A 23075-nucleotide genomic window follows, 5' to 3' on the forward strand; every position below is an offset into this window, starting at 1 on the left:
CCCAAAAAATTGAAGAGGAGGAGAAGCTTCCTAACTGATTCTATGAGGCCAACATTACCCTGATACCCAAACCAGACAAGGACAAGACAAATAAAGAAAATTTCAGGCACATAGCACTGATGAACATCGATGCAAAAATCCTCAACAAAATACCAGGATATCAAATACAGCAATACATTAAAAAGATCATCCAACATGATCAAGTGGGATTTATTCTTGGGATGCAGGGATGGCTCGACTTCTGCAAATCAATCATTGTGACACACCACATTAACAAAATGTAAAATAAAAATCACATGATCATCTCAATAGATGCAGAGTAAGCACTTGACAAGATATAGCATCCATTTATGATAAAAACTCTGAATAAATAAAATGAGTATAGAAGGAAAGTACCTCAACATAATAAAGGCCATATATGACAAACCCACAGCTAATATCTCACTCAATGGAGAAAAAGTGAAATGTACCCCTTTAGTAACAGGAACCAGACAAGGATGCCACTTTCACCATTCTTACGTAACATAGTATTGAAAGTCCCAGCTAGCCAGAGCAATCAGGTAAGGAAAAGAAATAAATTGGGTCCAAATTGGAAAGGAAGATGTGAAACTGTTACTATTTGTAGATGACATGATTTTATATATAGAAAACCTAAAGAATCCACTAAAAAACTATTGGAAATGATAAATGAATACAGTAAAGTTGCAAGATACAAAATGAAAATACACAAATCAGGTGTGTTTCTATACACTAACAACAAAGTAGCAGAAAGGGAAATTAAGAAGGCAGTCCCGTTTACAAGTGAAACAAAAATAATAAAATACCTAGGAATAAATTTAACCAAAGAGGTGAAAGACCCATACACTGAAAACTATAAAACATTGTTGAAAGAAATTCGTGAAGACACAGAAATGGAAAGATATTCTGTGCTCTTCGATTGGAAGAATTAACATAGTTAAAATGTCCATATTACCTAAAACAATCTACAGATTGAATGCAATCCCGATCAAAGTTCTAATGACATCTTCCACAGAAATAGAAGAAAGAATCCTAAAATTTATATGGAACAACAAAAGACCCTGAATGGCGAAAGGATTCCTGAGAAAAAAGAACAAAGCTGGAGGTATCACACTCCCTGATTTTAAAATATTCTACAAAGCTGTAGTAATCAAAACAACATGGTACTGGCAAAAAACAGACACACAGATAAATGGAACAGAATTGAGAGCTCAGAAATAAACCCACACATCTACGGACAGCTGCTTTTCCAAAAGGGAAGGAAAAACATACAATGGAGAAAGGAGAGTCTCTTTAATAAATGGTGTTGGGAAAACTGGATAGCCACATGCAAAAGAATGAAAGTAGACCATTATCTTACACCGTGCACAAAAATTAACTCAAAATGGATTAGACTTGAATATAAGACTTGAAACTATGAAACTTCTAGAAGAAAACATAGGCAGTATGCTCTTTGACATTGGTCTTAGGAGTATATTTTCAAGTACCATGTCTGACTAGGTAAGGGAAACAATAGAAAATATAAATAAATGGGACTGCATCAAACTAAAATGCTTCTGCACAGCAAAGGAAACCATCAACAAAATGAAAACCTAACAGTTGGGAGAAGATATTTTCAAACTACATATATAATAAAGGGTTAATATTCAAAATATAAAAAGGACTCATATATCTCAACAAAATAACTAACAACCCAGTTAGAAAATGGGCATAAGAGCTGAACAGACATTTCTCCAATGAAGATATACAGATGGCCAACAGGCACAAAGGATGTTCAACATCATTAACTATCAGGGAAATGCAAATCAAAACTACAATGAAAGATCATCGCAAACCTGTCAGAATGGCTATAATTAACAAGACAAGGAATAACAAGTGTTGGAGGTGATGTGGAGAAAAGGGAACTTATACATTGCTGGTGGGAATGTCACCTGGTGTAGGTTCCTCAAAAAATTAAGAATATAACTGCCAGGGGACCAGCCTGGTAGCATAGTGGTTGAGTTTGCGTGCTCTGCTTAGGTAGCCTGGGATTCGTAAGTTTAGATCCTGAGCATGGACGTACACACCACTCATCAAGCCATACTGAGGTGGCATCCCACATACAAAATAGAGGAAGATTGGCACAGATGTTAGCTCAGCAACAGTCTTCCTCAAGCAAAAAAAGAGGAAGATAGGCAACAGATCTTAGCTCAGGGCCAATCTTCTTCACCAAAAAAAATAAAATAAAATTAGACCAACCGTATCATCCAGCTATTCCACTGCTGGGTATTTATCCAAAGAACATGGAAACATGAATGCATAAAGATATATGCACTCCTATGTTCATTGCAACATTACTCACAATAGCCAAGACTTGGAAGCAACCTAAGTACCCATAAGGGGACAAAAGGATAAAGAAAATGTGATCTATATACACAATGCAATACTACTCAGCTATAAAAAAAAAAAGGTGAAATCTTGCCATTTGTGACAACATGGGTGGACTTTGAGGGTATTATGCTAAGTGAAATAAATCAGAAGGAGAAAGTCAAATACCATATGATCTCACTCATGAGTAGAAGGTGAAAACAACAGCAACAGTCACATAGAGACAGAGATTCAGTGGAGTGACTGGGCACTTGTTTATGGTGATGGATCGTAATTAGGGTTTGTGTGGCGAACATGATGTAATCTACACAGAAATCAAAATAGAATGATGTACTCCTGAAATTTATATAATGTTACAAACCAGTGGTACCTCAACAAAAACAAAAAATTGAAATTAACATGTAAAACTATAGTATAAAAATATTCATTTAAGGTTATTTTCAGAATGGTAATACCTTCTTAATCAATAAAGACATATTAAGCAAAGTTGCAAAAATTTCTATATGTTTTTAATGACAAGTGACATTTGCTCCAAAAGTCAAACCACATTTTTGATAATATATTTTTATACATCTAGAACTTACATCAGTAAATGGATTATAATTATTCCTTGGAGAATCATTATTTAACATTCTGTTTATACTTTTTCAGCCTTATAGCGTTTAGTATATGAATAAACTGCTGCTTATAAATAATATGTAATGATGAAAATTTAGTTTAGCTGCACTGATTTTGTACTCAAAGAAAATTAGATGACTTTGATTGACCAATACTGTTGATTTTAAATTGGAGGGAAACCTTTCAATTCTAGGTTGTGGTGATGTGACTTTTTCATGCACCCTCAGCCCTATTTTTACATACATGTCTTGTTTCTTCCTGCCTCATGCTGGCATTATCTCTTTAGACATCTGTTTCCACGACTAGGATTTTAAACCCTGTAAATGTAGAGACTTCATTTTGTTCATCTTTGTACCTTCAGATCCTAGTTAATTGCTTGGTGTATTTATGTAATAGTTACCAATTTTTGAGTGAGGGCTGTGTAACAGCCACTGTACTGAATTATCTGTGCATTTGTATGACTTTCTGAGATTAGTGTTATTATCCACACACTACAAATTAAGGAGCAGAGGACTAGTGTGATTAAAAAGAAAATTGTGCAGGATCGTCCACATGGTAAATGGTCTGGATCTGAGCTCAGCACTGGTTACAAAGCATATGCCTTACAAAGTGTAAACCAGATCATGTTTATGTCCCAATTTCAGAACTTCTCAGGCTCTACAGCAGCATTTTCTAAATTTCCTCCTCTAGACATAGTTCTAGGAGATATATGTAGGTTTGCTATGACAAAAACATTTAATGGTTCAGTAAGTGTAGAGAAAGCTGTGCACATCTCTCCTCTTTTCTTGGGACTTAGTGCTCACTAGCTCCTTCCTGACTGGGAAGTTTGCAGTGTTCTATTCTTCTCATTAATATCATCCAATCTTCTTTGGCATCCCCCCATCTCGATTTTTTTTGTAACATCCATGTTAACACCCTGCAGAACAGTCATCTGTAGGGTATCCGGCAAATGTTGAGAATCTGGATAAAATCTAAAGTTTTTGGCATGACTTATAAGACCCTTCATGATTTAAAACTCCGCTTTTTTCCTTGTTATCTCAAATTTGTACTTAATTCCCTAGCAGTATTTCTCAGCCTTTCTATGTTATTTCATTCCTCACTGCACATCCTGTTCCATGGGCCTGGAATCTGCTCCCACAAACCCGTTTCACCGTTCTGCTCCCAGGCTTCTTCGGAACCCTTTGAGAAGCTCCTCCTGTTTGTTGCCTTTGTTTCTGCTACCTCAGTTATTGCATCTAACTCTCTTTTGTCATTGTTCATCCTTCTGCTGTTTATTACTTGGTTAGGCCTGAATGCTACTTATTTTTGGGTCCATGCTGCTTACAGTATTAAAACATGCGAATCTCTTAATTATCATTTCAATTGGAATCACATTGAATTGCATTGTAGCTTCTAATGTCTGTAAGGCTCCTAAACAGATTCACAGTGTGGTAGGCAACTCCTCTTCCTGCTAACTTGGCACCTAATTCTAGAGAGGCTCTGGCCAGTGGGAATGAGGTAGCAAACTGGGAGTTTTGGTTATTTCTTGAAACTTTGAGCCGAGGGTAGTTAAGAGCTAAAAGTGGCAGAGACTTCCATAATGCCAAGAGTGTGTCAGGCACCGTGCTCTGCACTGTGCAAACGTCAGTCATGCAGTCCTTGTCATTACACTTAGTACCGTCCCGAGTACCATCCCGTTTCCATCTGAGGAGGGCAAAGGCACGCAGTAAACAGCGCGTCTCATTTACTGAGCGAATTGCTGGCGGACCAGGGATTGAAACCCAGACAGTTCATGTCCAGAATCATGCTCCTTCAGTGTCAGTGCTATCACAGCTCCGTCTTTCTTCAGTCGGATGAAGGTTGGGTACCTGTGAGGGATCCTTCCGTAGTGTCTGCTACATCTGTGGTAGCACCTGGAGCATCGATGGGACACCCGAGTTCTGTATGCGGTAGGAGAGTGAGGGCCTTTGGTAGAGTCCAGAAAGAAAAGTGAAGGATTCGCAGCGGGGAGAAGGTCCAGAGAACCTTGGAGACTCAGAACACAGAGTGGGTAGTGCTTTGAGAGGCCTCCTGCTGAAGTCCTGACAATAGGGACACAATTATTGATGCAGTTTTATGTGTAGTCTGCTTCTTATGGGACTCTAGGATTTAGAATATGTGTATGAACACTTTGAAAATACCAAATATGAGATTCTTTAAAGATATATTAAAATTTAAAATTTGGAATTTTCACTTATTTAGGCCATTCTTTCTCCCAGTTAGTTAAAAATATTATTATTATTATTTTGAGGAAGATTAGCCCTGAGTTAACATCTGCTGCCAATCCTCCTCTTTTTGCTGAGGAAGACTGGCCCTGAGCTAATATCTGTGCCTGTCTTCCTCTACTTTATATGAAGGACACCTGCCACAACATGGCTTGATAAGTGGTGCATAGGTCTGTACCTGGGATCTGAACCAGCGAACCCCAGGCTGCCAAAGTGGAACATGTGAACTTAACTGCTGCGCCACCGGGCCAGCCCCCAAAATTATTATTTTTAATTTAGAAACTTAGCATTCAAAGTCAAAACTATAAAGGGGAAACAAAACAGAACCTTGGGTTTGTGGCCATTTGGATATGTGTGATCGTTCATTATTCTTTGATTGTTGCTGTTAATTTTGGAGTGCCTCTTCTTCCCTACCCCCCTTTCTTGGGGATTGATGCAAACAGAAATAGCTGTCTAATTTAAATGAGTCCAAGTGAGTACTTTTTAATGTCTCGGGACAGTGGTGTTCCTCTAGGTAGTAGGTCCTGTTGTTTGAAGTGATAGATTTGTTAGATCTTTGCATGTTCGTTTTCTAGGTAGTCTTAGATACGTCTACGGAAATTTCATTTAAGCTGTTACGTATATCAGTTAAGGTGTAAACTGAACTGGCCCAAAGGAATATAGGCTTTTGGAGTTGAAATCTTTAAACCATCTTTTTTTCAGATGTAACTATATCACTGGCTTGATTTTAAAAATAGCAGTCCTAATATTAACTATTATTTAATTTATTAACTTGTCTTTACCTGCCCCTCATGCTCCATTGTATTCATGTTGTTTTATCTAATCTCATAAAACTCTTATGAAGTCTTGCATGTCTCATGTTTCAGCTGAGGAATGGTCTTCATATTCTCCCAGTTACACAAGTCATAAATGGCAGAGCCGTGCTGTGACCACCTACTTATACTTGAACTGTTACTAGTAGGACAAACGCTGCTTTGGTCAACCCAGTGTCATGAGTTAACCAGGGAGATGGCCACAAGTGTCTCATTCGAGGGTGCTTTGTTTCTTGTGTTCCTCGGCTGGTCTTTGCAAGCTGATCTTGCTGCTTGTTTTTTTTTTTGTTTTGTTTTTTAAGTTGTCTGCTGTTTTTCACTGAGTGAACCCTGTGTTCTAACAAGCAGTTTGGCAAGTGTGTGGCAGTGGTGTAGAGGGGACCAGTTGGGAGCAGTGGGTAGATTACTGTGGATCCATCAGTAAGACCGAAAGAATAAGTGAATGTACTTGCATCATAGTCTATGTTAACGTGTTCTTAGAAACTCTTTTGTTCTTTTAACTTATTGTGTTATTGTGTTTAGATTTTAACTTCTTAAAAACAAGTACATTTAATTTATCTTTCCTGTAACCTATATGGCCAACATTGACCTGATCATCAGAAATTTTCAAGTAGTTGGATATTATGTCCTATAAGCCTGACTTTGAGGAGAGATAAGGGAAGCCGAAATAAAAGCATAACACAGCTTCAGGAAGGCATATGGGTGGTGCTGCTCCTCTTTCCTTGTGTTCAGGAGTAACACAGCATTTGCAAATCTGACTTTTTGGCCCCTGCATTTAAGACCCTGACTTACACAGAGTAGGAGTTAGGGAATACTGACATGTCCTGCTATGGATTTCTCTTGCTTTTCACATCTCTTTCTCTGTGTTCATGGTATTATGTTTTATTTACTTCAACGGATCAGTCAGATAATCTTTCATGACTCTCAAGTTAAAATAATTCCGCAGTGATGAAAACTAAGGGATCGAAGGAAGAGGTTTTTATTATATTGATATATAGTGTAGGAAAAATTATTTTAAAATTAGGAGTTAAAATATGAAATTTTTGTACTAGAAAGTAGAAATCTATAGCTAGGATGTAAATGTTATTACTATGCTGCTCTTCTGACGCTGAAAACAATTTTGCTGTTTCAGGCAATTATAGGTACTTGGGAATCAATCATATTTTAAAAACTCTATTTTTTATTATTTTAAGGTTCCTTCAGATTGTCAGGCACTTGCCAAATGGATAGCTTCAGAGAGTACATTTCTAGCATGGATCTTGCCTTTGAATTCAAGACCAGTAGATTGAGCCTCCTGTTAGGTCCTGCTCTCGGATGTCTCCCCTTTCCCTCTCTCCCTCTTCCTCTCCCACCTGCCCTCTCTCTGTTTCTCTCCCCCTCTCTCCCGCTTTCCCTCTCTCCTTCTCTCCCTCTCTCTCACTCTATTCTAAACAGAACAGCGAGAGGAATCTATTAAAATGTGAGTCCATGTGTCTCTCCTCTCTTTAGACGCCTGCGATACTTGCCTTCTCCCTCAGAGTCCAAGGCCAGGGTATCATGGCCCACAAGGTTGTTAGCCCTTGGATACCCTCTGTCCCTGCCCTGCCTTCTCTAACCAGCTCCTTGCGTCCTCTTCCTCCCTCTGCACGTGCTCTACACTGCATTTCTCTGTCTGAGAACAGCCCTGCGGGCTTCCACCCCAGGTCTCTGTGGCCACCCTTGCTTCTGTGGACATGTCCAGTCCCCACCCTCTTTACTCACAGATCCCATTCCTGAGCCACCCAAATGTAGCATTTTAATCCCCTGCTGATTTCAGATTTTCCTTCTCTATTATTTCTTTTACCAGTTATCACTATTTCAGATGTTCTATATTTTACTTTTTGTTCTTGTTGTCTGTTTCCCTCAGCAGGTTTCACATTTTCTGAGGCAGGAACTTTATTTATTTTGTCACCTGTGCACCGTAGCTGCCTGAACTGTTCTTGCATAGAGTCAGTCCTACTAAGCACATGAGCTAATGCGTGGACGTGTGACTTCCCATATCCGTGCAGGAGTAGGGCAGGCTTGGTGCTACTCTGTCCTGTTGAGAAGCTACGGGTTTATAGGATGAAAGCTTCATGAAGGCACTGTTTTCACTGTCTTGTTTTACATAGCACCTGCAGAACCTACCGTTGGCTGCCACATCCCAAGTGATCAGAAATGTGTAGAAACGGCATGAATACATAAAGGCATGACTGTTCATTAGGAGCATTGCGTTTCAGTTGCATAGCTTTTCAGCTTTGGGATTATTTTTGTTTTATTGCTAGTGGTATCTAGATTATAAATTTTCCAAAACAATTATTATGCTAAAAATATTAAAACAACGCTCTGACGATGGCTGTGAAGGACAGGCTACGTTCACTAATGACAAATTGGCAATATTATGTCTGTGTAGGTTGGTAAGTTTGTTTTAGTCAGTCATGCTTGGCTTCTGTTTTTTAACTGATATTGAGACTTTTACACTACTTGTGCTTTAGTTAAGTCAAATTTAAAGAATAATTTATGCTTGCTTCAAGTCAGGTTTTGAGTGGGTAAATATTTTGCATTTGACTATAATTGAACTGTATTTTAGTATTATAAGTTTTTTCCCATAGTAATAAAAAATTATTACTTTAAATATTTAGTATTACAGACATTCAGCAGATAATATAAGAATCTTATTTTAAGTAGAAGCTTTCTCTTCCTGTGTACTCTAGTTTGTTCCCCTGTGCAGTGTAATGTTTTTGTTTCAATTCTTAAAACAAGCATTTTAATTAATAAAATTTTTTTTCTTTTAAAAACTGCAGTGTGGTTTCTGAGCTCAGATCTCTTAAATTATACTTGGTCATATAAATAAGCTGTGCTTTGCAACTTTGGGTTCTTAACCTTTGCTCTTTGCTATTAGCTTTATGTTTTTTTAATTATAGGAAAATAGAGGACAGTAGGGAAGTTATGACTTGGACTGTTGTTATTACTGTATTCTTTTATAAGGAAATGAAAAATGTTATTTATTTTGTCCAAATCAAGTGAAACAAATATAGAATATCTTGTGCTGTTATTTTTGCTAAGCATTTAATATCGTCACACTGAGATTCTTTATATGTAATAATTATTTTTCCATTTTAATGATTGATGGTCTGATCAGTTATTTATGGTTCTAAAGCATATATTGTCCATAGTTATTACCTAATGTATACTAAAGAGTGAATGTTATTTTCAGTGTATACAAATGCATTATTTGAATAATAAAGTCACAGTCATTTAAAAAAATACAAGTATGTTAGCCTCAAAACTGAGGTTCCCTAATATTATGTGAAAATAACCAAAATAGAGCAACATGAAAATGAAAGAAGCGTTCGCATCTTAGAAACTGGTTTGATCTTGGCTTTTGACACGTGCCTCTTCGGTACGGCCCCAGTACCTTCCAGTTTTACGTTGCCCGTTTGTGCAAACACGTCCAGATGAATTCAGTGTTCAATGTTAAGACTCTTATAACATGCCAATTTGATTTGTAGCCCTTCATATCATAGAATGCTAATTAAAATCATATTTTTGCGTATGTCATGCCTTTCATGTACATATGCAAATATATTCTGTTGCCTTTCAGCTATTAGTAATTAACTTTATGAAGGACAGCTGTAATACATAATTAACAAAAATGTTTGCAAGCCCTTTTACACTGAAAGTTACAACAGTAAATTTTTTTTTTTTTTGCTTATCAAGAGAGCCATTTTAATCTGATGCTTCTGAATGAGATCTAAATTGTTTTAAATAATCACATGACATAATTAAATTGATGTTGTACTATACGCAGTAGAAGAATGGCGCTCCATGGACTGGCTCTGACTCCTGTCCATTTCATATTTGTGTCAACAAAATTGCATTAAGTAAGCTGATTTGTGTATAAAATAAGACAGCATGTCAGGTGGTACTTTTTGTTTGTTTTAGTTATTGATATCTTCTTGGCACTTAAGTACATTGTTTGTATGTATGTGCTGCAGACACAATAACATTTATATCATTTTTAAAAACCTCTCTTCAAATTATTACCATGTTTTTAAGGAAGCTTCATGAAGGCTATTCATTTTCTCTTTTATAGTCCCTTAAATATTTAATAAAATGACATTTTCTCAAACTCATTTTATGATTGAAGTGTGGGATCAACTAGGGGGCAGTGCGTGTTATCTTGAGGTATTGCTTTATCTTTCTTACTAACTGTCAGTGAAGACAATGACTGAAGAAGTAGAATCATTGTTTTCGTCAATGTTAGTATACTCAAGGAAGAAAGGAACCAGACCATTTAAATACAGTTATTTTTTCTGGTTTTCAAGTATTGCAGTGTATTTAATCTGTATGCAAGCTTTTTGTTTAGCAAAAGTGCCATTGTAATGTGCATCTTCATGATACATTCCCATATACATGCCTATTTTTAAATACTTTTTTTGCATATTTCTAGCAGAGAATTTTTAGTTCTAAAATTACTGTTACTTCTTTTCTTAGGGTTGCTTTTGTAATGAAGAAGCACTTAAATACTCATCTACTGGGCAAACATGGAGTTGGCACCCCAAAAGAAAGGTAATTTTCATCCATTTTTTCTTTATTTAAAAATATATTTTCATTTAGGTTTTGTTTAATGAGGTGACTTCCAGAATTTTTATCATTAGTTCATCATGTTTTGCATTTGGAGTACTATGTATTTGAATATCATATTTTATACCATTCTCCCACAAAAATTTAATGTTGTATTTTAATTTAAAAAAATTCGTTCTAAAAATATTTGAAAGGATTTGAGAGACTTTCAATTTGTGAAACAACCTTGAAACAGTAGAAGAGTTAAATGAGAGGGATTTATCTCTGCAAATACATTAGAATGAGCTAAAATAAATATAAAGCTAAACTTTGTGTATTTTTTCCTGTATTTTTGTTTTGAGGTTTTAAAATAACATTCTTGAATTCTTACTGTAGAATTAAATATTGCTGATATTATACAAGAAATACATCTTGTGTCATCCCCCAAATAATACTACAGTTGCCATCTCATGAAAAATAACACTACAATTATTATGTCATCAACTGCCAAGTTTTCTTTTTTCTTGGTAGTATATCATAATTAGCTTCATCACATAGACTTAATTATATTAGGTGAACTGAAGTATAGCAGTGTCAGCTACCAGGTGAGCATGGCTACTTCTGAAATCTTTTAAATCTTTAAAATGTGCAGCTCGCTCAGAACTAGTGCAGGCACTCTCACCCTCCTTCAGAGACAGTAGATTTTCAACTTTCCCCAGATCCTCCCAGGTGGTATCTGAAATTCTACAGATCCTCCTGGGAACTTTTGTTTTTTAATACTGTTTTAAAATGTCAACAGTAATGCAATTTGTTCTACAGCTCTATAGCCTAGGGCCTCTTCTGCCATATTTGTAAATGTTTAATTTCCTTTTAAAAAAATATAAAATGCTCTTACCAATATTTTCTGTTTACAAGGAATTTACCTTGGCTTTTCTATTGGAGGCCTATTGTTTGCTTTGGTGTTTTAGTTTGGACATGACTACTGTATCAAAATATTGGGATGTTACATATGCCTACTTTTTAACTTTTGGTTTCTTATACTTTTCTTTGTAGCGTTATATTCAGTTTGAGCCAAATGTATGTGTTGAACATATCCTGAATGCATTATTCTTGGAATCAAAAAATTCTATATTATTTAAATTTATGATTTCGGCCTTTTCAAAGTTATGTTTCATAAGTGTTTAAGAAAGTGGAAACAAAACATTTTTAATTACTTTCTTCTCATTACTTTCACACGCATTATCTCAACCATTCTATGACCTTATTAGCAGTGCATTGTTATTCCAATTTTACAGATTGAGGAATATACAATAATTTATTCAATATCTCATAAGAAATATTAGAATTGTTATTTTCTGACTCTAGTTCCAGTGCTCCTCCTTGTACTATTATGTTATCTCACATTGAGAATCTTTACTTCTAGGTAGTTAGGGTGTTTTATTCACGAAATAAATTTGAATGAAAATAATCTAGATCAGATAATTAGTAAAAAGAAAATATTTCCCTACTATATAACTGGTATATATTTTGAACTCAAATATATTATCCTGCTTTTTATTTAGGAATTTTAAAAATTTCAATGTGTTTGTTCATATTGTTTCATGTTAATGAAAAATTCATCACCTTATATACATATATTTATCCTCTGAGCAGCTAAAAATACTAGATACCTCCTATATATTATGATAGGAGTTTGAAAATCTCAGATGTACTCTTTGGTTTTTCCATTTACCTTTTCCTGTGTGTTCCAGGGAGTCTCTTGCTTGCTTTCACTCATTTCAGTCCCTAATACGTGCACATAAAGAGGGGCTAAAAAGAGAGAAGAGAACGATTGCCTGTCTTTCTCCCCTTTGAGATATTGTGAACTTTCTCTCTGACGTTGGCAAGATTTTTGTCCTAAAATCAGGAAATGAATCTCAAATGAGAAAGTATAGCCTATCTTCTGGGTTATTACTTCTAAGTAGTCCAAGTTGCAGAGTTTGTCTAAACTAAACGTCTTTGATTGAATTGTTTTCCCTATTAAAAATTCTGTGTTCCAGAATGCTTCTTGTTTATGATACCTGCTTCTAGGGCATTCCCTCTAACTGCCTAGAAACACTGAGTTGGAATGCCAGGAATCAACAGCAGCATAATTTTCCAAGAGACCGTCCATAGCTGGAGAAGACTTAAGATTTAAGTAGCAAAATCTAGCAGAATAAATGCCAAGGGCTTCTTTCTTCCATTCCACCTTCCTCCACTCCTTGGAGAGAGAACTGATACCTTTTAATGGTTTTAGGAAACAAAAAAACTATCAGCATGTTGAACCGTCAGTTTTGGCATAACTGTTCTCTAAATTAAGTTAAACATTTTTTTCATGCCTATTTAGAACATTAATGCCTTGGCTGTAATTTTGCAAGCTTGCTATATTTTAATTTCTCCAGGACAATATAATCAGTTTATTTTTTTATGTTTTGAATTTGATTCTCCCCTCTTATGCATTGTGTATTATAGCGAATAGTAATAGAAGTTAGCTAAATAGACTGTGACAATTAAATTAATAATGCATTTTGTTTGCAAGTATTTAGGCTTTGTGCTTTGACTGATATATGCAAAAATGATAATTTATCACAAATAAATTCATATACTTGCACTATAGTTTGGTCAACCAATAAATTTTGTCAGCCTGACTGTCGTCAGCAACAGAAAACTAAATAATTTCAAATATATATTTTTTGACTCCATGAATAACTGAAGTGATGGCTTGTGTGAGAACATACTTTTTTGTCCCTAAATTTGTATGAACTTATTTTAAGGTAGTGTATCACTGAAATTTTGTACACTTAAATGTAAACAACTAAATATAGCCACATTAAATTTATATTTCAAGCAAACAAACTCCAATTAATTTGCAAGTTCATTCTAAAGTAGTCTTTATCTTAAATAAGTAATTCTCTTTGTAATATAGTAAGCCAAAGTATCTTTATGACTGTGAATTCGCTAATAGTAATCTGGAAAACGAGCTTGTCCACAATTATCACAATTGAAACAGTCATAATAAGTGTATCTTATGTGAAAGCCAGGTGCATATTACAATAGAAGGAGATGGCATTCGTAGTTCAGTTCTTGGAAATCAGCTGGGCTTTGAATGACTATGTAAATAGGAGGAGGGGACACGCTTCACTCAGACTGTGATCTGATTCATTGCTTTTGTGGTGTCAGGAGCATCATCAGGAGATCTCTGCTCTGGCAGCATCTCAGGAAGGCTGGTGTGCTTCCAAACCACTTTCACCAAGAAGGGATTTTAAATCGGACGTGTACATCAGAGTCTAAGAGTTAAACAGTTTCGGAATCAAAGGAAGCATATCTGTTTTTTCCAAGTTATTAATGAATATCCAGAGCAAAACCTTAGTGTTTTTTCAGTGAAGCAAATTTTGGAGGCATCTCTGAAGGGTGTAAGTCTCAGATAGTGGGTTATTGTCGACAGAGCTGGGGTGTATTCAGGCCCCTGGGGCAGGCTCAGCGTGTGTCAGGGTTTTATTTGGGCCGGTGGGTTTCCCTCAGGCCTCCTTCAGGTTACTGAGCCCCGAAATTGTTCTGGCTTCTCGACCCTTTTATCAGACATTGGGGATTTGTGGTTAGCCATCTTTCTTTTAACAGTATCTTGATCTTATTGATAAGTAGAATCTTTCCTCTACATTTTTATACATACCAGATATCACCTAGTCTAATTGTGGGACAGAAATACTGGCAGCTCTGATACTTGGTTCTAATTTGTTGTAAGCTATTAATATATGACGGGACGTTATGTAAGTCTTTGGGAGTCTATCTCGTCTCCTTCGCCTCTTGTCTCAACAATTTTATATGTTAGAATTGTGTGAAAGCGTCATCATTGTTTCCTGTTCTTCAGTTTAGATGCAAGTCTCACTCTTTTTCTTGAAACATGAAAACATCATCCAAAACTCAAACATTCCTGGGAGAAGCATGTATACATGTACACGCACAGTTGTTATTGAAGCTTCGCTAACGATACTTGGAGTTGATTAGAAACTTAGGTTACTTTTTTTTTTTTTTTGAGGAAGATTAGCCCTGAGCTAACTGCTGCCAATCCTCCTCTTTTTGCTGAGGAAGAAGCCTGGCCGTGAGCTAACATCCATGCCCATCTTCCTCTACTTTATATGTGGGACGCCTACCACAGCATGGCGTGCCAAGTGGTGCCATGTCCGCACCTGGGATCCCAGCCGGCGAACCCTGGGCCACCGAAGCAGAACTTGCGCACTTAGCCACTGCACCACCGGGCCAGCCCCTAGAAACTTAGGTTACTTTTAAATGAGAGAATAATACATTTTATAAAAACTCTGAATTGCATATATTTAAGTAGACTCAATTTTTTCCTATTAGAAGAGATTCTATTCATAGTATGAGATTAATTCCTGTTATTATCACTTTATTGTCCATTTTAAAGAAATAACTTGCCTTTGGCTAAGTTGTTATTGCGTGCATTTTCTTTTATTAAAGGATCATAGTTTTCCTCAGTATTTATTCCATGTGAATTTCTGTAAGGTAAAAACTGTTTTCTATTTTACCATTCAAATGGGTGGCTTATTCTCATGGATGCATTGAGATATTTTATTCCGTGTTGCATGTCCCTTGTGTGATCTCCGTGGAGTGTTCTTTATAAAACTTGTTGGTCACTTCATGTTTCCTGGCTTCAGGCTCACTCTCTCCATCAGCCACTGCTTATTGGTCTTTCCTTCTCATTTCTTCCTTTACTAGTTAGCAATCATCTTTTTTTTTTATGAAGGTCCAATTTAGAAAAAATAAATCTTTTATGGCTCCTCTCTGCTTTAAAAAGTATTTACACAAGAAATAATTGTTGAGCCAAAATGGAAGAAAAACATGTCAATTCTCCCCATCTCAGAGTGCTTATTTTAATGAGTGGGAGGTTGTTATATTTTAATGATTTAATATTGCTTTTGCATGAGTTCAGGACTCCTTTTTTTCTCTCTGCCCCCATTTCTCCATCTGAAGACAGTATGCAGTATGTAAATAATAACCTAGGATTATTTGACATGGTTTTATTGTGAAAAAGTGGGGTTGAATAGACAGATAGCCCTGCTAAATAATTAGCTACATGGGAAGGTAGATGGAAGTCACATCAGTTCATCCAAAGCCGAGGTTATTACTTTTAGAAAATTTCTTTCTATGTTTTATTGATTTAAGCTGACAATTTATTAAAGTACATAAGGAGATAAGCATATATTTTCCACCAAAGTTATCTTGTCAACATCTGGGAAGTATTTCTGAATTAAATGGATAATTTAGATGTTCTGTGGTTGCTTTATGACAAGTATTTTCTTACTGAAATGGATATTTTCTAAAATTGTCAGTGGTGTAGAATGTCGGGATCTCAGTTCTTCATCTGTTTGCTGAAGTTTCCGACTTCTTTTTGGGGGAAGTGTCTTGACCTAGTTACAGACAGTTCTCATGGTTCATCTCTTGAAGGGATAGACATCTTCTTTTCAAGCTTATAACCTGATTAGGTTCCTTAGTTTCCATGAAGCAATGGCAGTTCTACTTCAATTACATGTTCAAAAGCTATGTGGAATATCTGGAGTCTGTATATTTGTCAGATCACTTACTTTGCTGTCCTGAATACATATTCCCTCCCTTCATTTCTCAATGTGCTTTCAATTAATCCCATCACTAGAGAGCTGCTTTCCTTCACGGCATTGTTTTCTTCTTCCAATGAAATTGACTTTACTGATTTTTATATTTAGTTTTTGTGATAATGAAGATATGTCATATATTTCTTGTGAGATTCAGGGGGCAGTTTCTCTCTGGTCTTTATTCCAGGAAAAGTTGTGCCTTTCTGACACAACTTGTCATTTTGGTCTTATGTACTAGCAAATCATGTATATAACTGAGTTTTCCTCTTTATGTTTACTGCTGGGAAGCTCAGTGCCAAAATTTAATCCATCTCTAGAAAGCAGGGTGGATTTCATGGAATGCCTTTTATTTACTACTGTTATTTTTAGTTTCATCTTTTTTCCCCTTATGGGAAATTCTCATTTTATGTGTGTGATATTTTTTGACAACCTCACATGAATCAAAGCTCATATAATTCAAGGGAAGTTTTGCAATGGGAATTTTTGCAAAGTAGAGCCAGTGTTTGTCTGGGAGTACTTATGTCTTCAGCCATTTGGTTTTGGTGCAGTGTGTCAAGCAGCGTGCAATCCTGTTATGAGACTTTTAAAAAAAATTGTCCTTGCCTCGTTGTATGAAAATTTAGTGCACTTCCTTGTACTGCTTCAGTGGTGCTTTTTATTTCTCAAGATGATCTGTTATTTTGAAGAATGCTTGCTCCTGCAGTGTGCTGAACAGACGTAGTTAGTGTGGTCCCAGTGAGAGAAGGGAGGGGCGCTTGCCTTGTAGACCAGGGTGCATGCTCTCCAGCTCTGTCAGAGGTTACCGCTGCTCTCGGTACATCATGGTGATGGCGATAGAATACCATATTTACTGCTGGAAAGAAATTCTCGTGTTAGTAGTAGAGGAATTTTAAGTGTTGGTAATGTATATATGCTGCAGATATATAAGATCGTTTTACGATTCTTTCTTTAAGTTGAGCCAACATTTATTGAGCATTCATCTCTGTGTGTTTTATTCTTGGACATTTAAATAAACATGAATGTTATCTGATTCTTGTTCTTCAGCAGATATTGGTTGTTATACGATTATCCATAATATGGAAAAAGAAAAGCTACACAATGATACAAAAGAAAGTTTTAGGAGAGGGAACAATTAATCTTGCTTACAGGGTATTATGGGGGATGCTAATAAAGGCATCACATTTGTTCATCGATTTCTTCTTCCAATAAACTTTTACTACATCTACTACACTTAGTACTGTGTTCCAAAATTGAGATGGTATGTAGTGTTTGAAGATGATACGACGTCTCTTCTCTTGTGCTTTAGATTTGGAGTTGATGGGCTGGGGGTAAGCCTAAAGAGATAATAATTGCACATAAAGGAAACCAAGAATTTTATTAGGCGGAAAGCTCTGATAAAGATGTAGTAGGCTGCTGTTGCAGAGAGTGTCTGCTGGAGGTGTTACCCTAGGATGGGTGGTCAGGAAGGACCTTTTCGAAGGGCTACACTTTAAGTGAAATGTGAAGTTAGAGCCTTCCCAGCAGAGAGCACATTCAGAGGTCCTCTGGGAAGTGGGTGTGAGCTTGGCATGTCCTGTTGCCGTGTGCCTGCAGTGACCTTGGGCATAGGGTTGGGGGCAAGTAGTATATGATTAAGAACTAAGATCCCCGATGATGCACTGTTTAGGAAATGGTCTTCATTTAGGCACATTATGGAATGGTGAGGAGGAGCCTGGGAAACTGGGTTGGAATCAGGTCGAGAAGAATCTCAAATGCTGTGCCTGCTACCTTTTATTCTGTACATAGGAGGATGCCAGCAAAGTTTATAACTCTTGTGAGGTTGTACATCCCTCAACGTGGATTTCAGGCTCTGGGTCGGGGGAGGGGGAACTGAGGGCAAGGGGATTAGCGTTGTTACAGCAACATGTATTGGTGAACTCCATCTACTTTCCCTGGCCTACTGCCTCATGCCACTTCCAGTTTCCTCCTCCCTAACCCACACTGCAGAACTCGCCTGCAAATGTGCCACTTAATCATGTTTTATTTTGTTAGACACATCCTTTCCCAGCTCCACAGCCTGTTTCTTCCTTTCTCTGTTCTTTTGTTCTGCGTATGCCCTGGTACACGCCCCCTACATCTCATCTCCCTGGTTATCAATTCAAATCATTTTCTAATTTCAGGTCTCAGTCTGAGGCCCCTGTCCTCTGGGGACCCTTTCTTGTTTATTCCATCTCTAGCTGGTCTTGTTTTTCATTGTGTTCCTACAGAACATTGGTGAATAAAGGGCAAATAGATGTATTTACCCTCTATCTAAATAAATGAATAAATAAATGTATATATATATATATATATATATATATATATATATATATGTATGTATATAGCTAGAAGCTGCTTTATCTTGCCACTTCCATCTCCCAGAAAAAGAAACACAAAAGACTATAATAATACTGCATACTTCACGTCATCTAGTACCAGTTCAATGAGTTATTAGACCAAGGATGTATAGTTTCGTACTGATAATCTTTATTAAAATGACATGTATTTGATTCTATTGCCTTCTCTTTCATTCCTATATAGAAATAAGATAAAACTGAATGCTGGGGAGAGAGTGAGCTATACCTTTTCTAATATGAATGTTCCAGTTACTTTTGCATGTAATAATACATTGTTGTTTAATGTGGCGAATTAATTTTAAGAGATTTTTTTTTTGCTACCATTTAGTCTAGTAGTTCATTCAGATCTTGGCTATAAGAATGTCAGCTTTTTAACTTTCTTAGAGTCACTGAGGATGTGATCCCAAATACAATCCATCAAATATGTTAAATGTTCAGAATATAGGTGTTTTCCGCTGGCAGGCGTCTAGAATATTTTTGGCTACTCTCTTCTTTTATTTCACTTAAATTACTTTTAGAACACTGGGCCTTATACATCTGGACTCCGACTAAAATGTGCCTTCGGCTCTTATCTATAATTCCCAGTCAGTGCCAGAATTAAAAGAACAAAGGCCTATATGTTCACTGCAGCCTTCAATTATGCTTAATTACCAACTTTTATACAGTTTCATTATACAGTACTGACTTTCTGTGAGAGGTTCTTTATATTCATGATGTCTTGGTAGTTGCTTATAAAAGTCCAAGATTAAAATTTTTCCTGAGGAATTTTCAGGAAACTTATAAGCTTTCTGAAGTAATTTTTGTAAAGTTGGATCAGAGCAATTTGGTCATCCATTTTAACAGATGAGAAACAAGGTGTTTACGTTTCCTTGTGCTGCAGAACTCTGATAGGAAAGGTTAAGGGGTGCGTAGGATATTTTCTCAGATATCCCCCCCTCATTTCTTGGTCCTGGGGTCACTTGTATAATCAACTGTGAGCTTAAAACAAGAGCCTTTCCACTAATATTGTGGCACTTTCACCCTTTGTCCTCAGAGGAGAAAATAAGCGACCTTGATGTTCCATGTGAGACCTGTCAATCTTATAGTAATTCTCATGTTCTGCAAAATGACCATCTTTCATTTCAGCGAATCCTTTATTCCCTTTCAAAACAATCATGACTCCGTTTGATACTTACTATGATATTGGTACCTCCTAACATTGAATTATAGGAAATCAACGCTTAGGCTAAAAACTGTTAAATACTGGTAATTTCATACGAGTCAACCTAATTCTGTTTAGAACTGTTTCTAACATACGATGTCAATATAGAGATCTGCTTTTCAGAGAAACAGCCATTTCTATTGAGTTTTAGTGTAATCCAGTTCATTCTTGTTTTATGGATAATGATTTCCTAAACAGCATTACATAGTAAGTGTGTTGTAGAAGTTGGGTCAAGGTATAATGAAAAGCTATGTCAGCACATTCTGTCTAGTGTCTCCTTCAGTGTCATACTGCAGGTCATGTCTCCAAGTCTTCTAGGCTGGGGTCAGTGTAGGTTTCTTTTCAAAGCCCAGATTTTGTCTCACTTACTGTGAAAGTCCTTCCCTAGCTTTACATTCTGTATGACCACTTCTTACTACTGAAGGCCGATGTACTACCTAGCACATTCTATTTTGTTTTCCTTTTAAAAAAGATGTATGTCCTGTCTTCACACTAGATAATTTCTTGAGGGCGTGGTTGGGCCACTTTCCTTCTCCGTCTCAGCTTTTCAGAGAGTGATTGGCACTCAGTGTATATTGGTAGAGTTAAAATAGTAAAATCGTTGTTGAAATTTTTCCTTTTCAAGATGGACTTTTTCTTAGCTCATCTAATATATGATTTATAGTCACATTATATAAAAGGTATTGCAAACTTGTAGTTTCATGTAACTGTATATGGTCCTCCGTCTCAATGTAGTCAACCTCAAGTGCATTCTTCCTGGCGTCACTGTGGCTTTCTCACCATCTCACCTGTCATGCTGAGGACGATACCTCTTCTCATTTCTCAGGGTTGTGGTTAAGTGCATATGAATTTATAGTTATGCAAGCACAAAAAATCATGCTACATATATGCACAGCATCTTGCAATTTAAAAAGTGCTTGTTTTTAGATAAAAACATATTAAACAAGTTTTCAGTTGCTAAAGTCTAAATAATATCTGTGCCCCCCTTTTCATGCTAATCTGGTAGAGCAAAGGATTATGGAAAACAGATTCAGCAGGACATGTGTATGAAAGTTTTTAGTTAAATTAGACCCAAATTTTCTTTAAAGTTAATTAAAACAATAATTTCCCCTTTCATTCTCACAGTGCATTGTAGTGTTCAGAATGTCTTTTTCTCATTTCATATTTATAGTTATATAATGTGGATATGCCATATATTTTTGGCAACTAGAGAGTAGCAGACTTCTTGCTGCATATCAGATCTGTTTAAAATTGATAACTTTGCCTAGTTTAAAAAATATATTGTTTATATGAGAATCATATTTGGAAAATGAAAAAACTTTAACAAAGGAATTAGCCCAATGCTTATTATTTTTGATACTACTGCTCATAGTAATAGCACTGTATGAACATACTTCAAAGCTTCAGGGAATTTTTGAGTTTTCTCTTTTGATTAAACAGAAAAAAAAAAACTTACATAGAACACAACTGTGTAAAAATGATAAAAGCTGAGCTGATCTGTCTGAAGCTGGAAGAGCGTCCCAAAGACCATGTCAATGGTGGGGCATCTTCTCTGCATCTCACAGAAGCTGTGGGCTCCTCATCAGAGTCAAAAAAATCTCTTTAGGGGCCGGCTATGTGGCTGAGTGGTTAAGTTTGCGCGCTCTGCTGCGGCGGCCCAGGGTTCAGATCCTGGGCATGGACATGGCGCTGCTCGTCAGGCCACGTTGAGGCAGCGTCCCACATCCCACAACTAGAAGGACCTGCAACTAAGATACACAACTGTGTACAGGGGGGGTTTGGGGAGATAAAGCAGAAAAAAAAAAAAAGAAAGATTGGCAACAGTTGTTAGCCCAGGTGCCAATCTTTAAGAAAAGAAAATAAAAGGAAAATTGGCAACAGTTGTTAGCCCAGGTGCCAATCTTTAAAAAAAAAAAATCTCTTTATACATAGAGCTCTTTTACTTGTGCAGTAAACCATTGACTTTTTCAGATTTAGTGTTAGTAATATTGTTGATGCCTGAGTGATGAGACGTAATTTCGTTGGAAATTCTGGTTTGAATCAGACATGCTCAGTGGCCATTGAGTCAGAGCTCTTAACTTAGCTGCTGATAGAACCCAGCCTTCAAATCTCAGTACAGCTTTATTTTACTCTGCTCTCTGCTTGTCATAGGTATCTAATGCCTCTGAAGAAGTTACTAAAAGCAAAACAGTTTAATCAAGTGGATCCAGCTGTTGGAATTGAAGATGAAAATAAACAAAGAATGAAAAAAATCTAAGAATGTAATCTTTCTTAGCTAGAAATACCAGGTTGGGATAAATTAAAATCTGGAATGTGAGGTTCTGGTTCTCAAGTTTGGTGGTAAATTCACAGATGTTCATTATATTATTGAATGAATAAATAAAAAAAGATAGGGTCACAAAGGGACCAACGATAACCAAAGATTATTTCTGGCCCAGTTTTGTCCCTTGAGGACTATGTGGTTTTGTGCCTTGAGGTCTCTGATTTCCCGCATTCAGATGACCCATGTCATATACTTGATGTGAAACAAAGAAAAGGTGGTTTTTAAAGCTGTTACTTAGTCCTCTGTCTAGTACAAAAAGTACACCCTTCAGTGAAGGGAACAACTTTATTGAATGCTGAAGAGATGGCTCTCTTATTGGTAATATTATGAATGGAAAACGTCCAACTTCCAACAAAAATGTCATGTGTTAGAAAATCATTGGTTCTTGAAAACTATCTGAAATAACAGTGGTGAACTGTTAACGTATATGGCTGTTTAACTCACTTTTATTATGAGAAAAGTTTGATTTGGAAATTTTAGGAGGTGTTTTTTTTTTTTTTTTGCCTAATGTAAAGTTGGCAGTGGAGGGAGCCTCAGTTGACCATGCCCTAGAGAAGTATTTTCATCAGAGTGAAGAGGTTCTTGGAGGAGTAGAGTTATGAAGCTGACACCTGTTCCTCACAGATGGAGAAGATGCCTTTACAGATAGATGTGTTTTGGGAAGAAACACTCACTCCAGGGTTTCGGGCAGCTGAGGACTGACCTCAGCTGTTAGGAGTCCTGCTCAGGCTCCAGGAGTGTCTGAGACAGAAGTCTGGATGAGCTCTATCCTAGGAATGGAGATGTTTTCATCCAAAGATGAAAGTTGTGACTTTCAAACAGAAGTATCTTTCTGGGGGCTGGCCCCATGGCTAAGTGGTTAAATTTGCACACTCAGCATTGGTGGCCGGGGATTCAGCAGTACGGATCC

The 23075-nt window shown here is 36.7% G+C and overlaps 1 protein-coding gene across 1 annotated transcript in view; it reads left to right on the plus strand.

Annotated features, from left to right (window-relative positions):
* ZNF407 (zinc finger protein 407) overlaps window positions 1–23075 on the plus strand; it is a 180448-nt gene that overhangs the window by 157183 nt on the left and 190 nt on the right. Inside the window, exons 4-5 of the mRNA XM_070630288.1 lie at window positions 10553–10627; window positions 21994–23075. The exon at window positions 21994–23075 is cut by the window's right edge and continues 190 nt beyond it. Coding sequence (XP_070486389.1) covers window positions 10553–10627; window positions 21994–22099 — 181 coding nt within the window. The 3' untranslated portion in view covers window positions 22100–23075. The remainder of the gene's footprint in view (window positions 1–10552; window positions 10628–21993) is intronic.

Source organism: Equus przewalskii, chromosome 7 (assembly GCF_037783145.1).
Source record: "Equus przewalskii isolate Varuska chromosome 7, EquPr2, whole genome shotgun sequence".
NCBI lineage: Eukaryota > Metazoa > Chordata > Mammalia > Perissodactyla > Equidae > Equus > Equus przewalskii.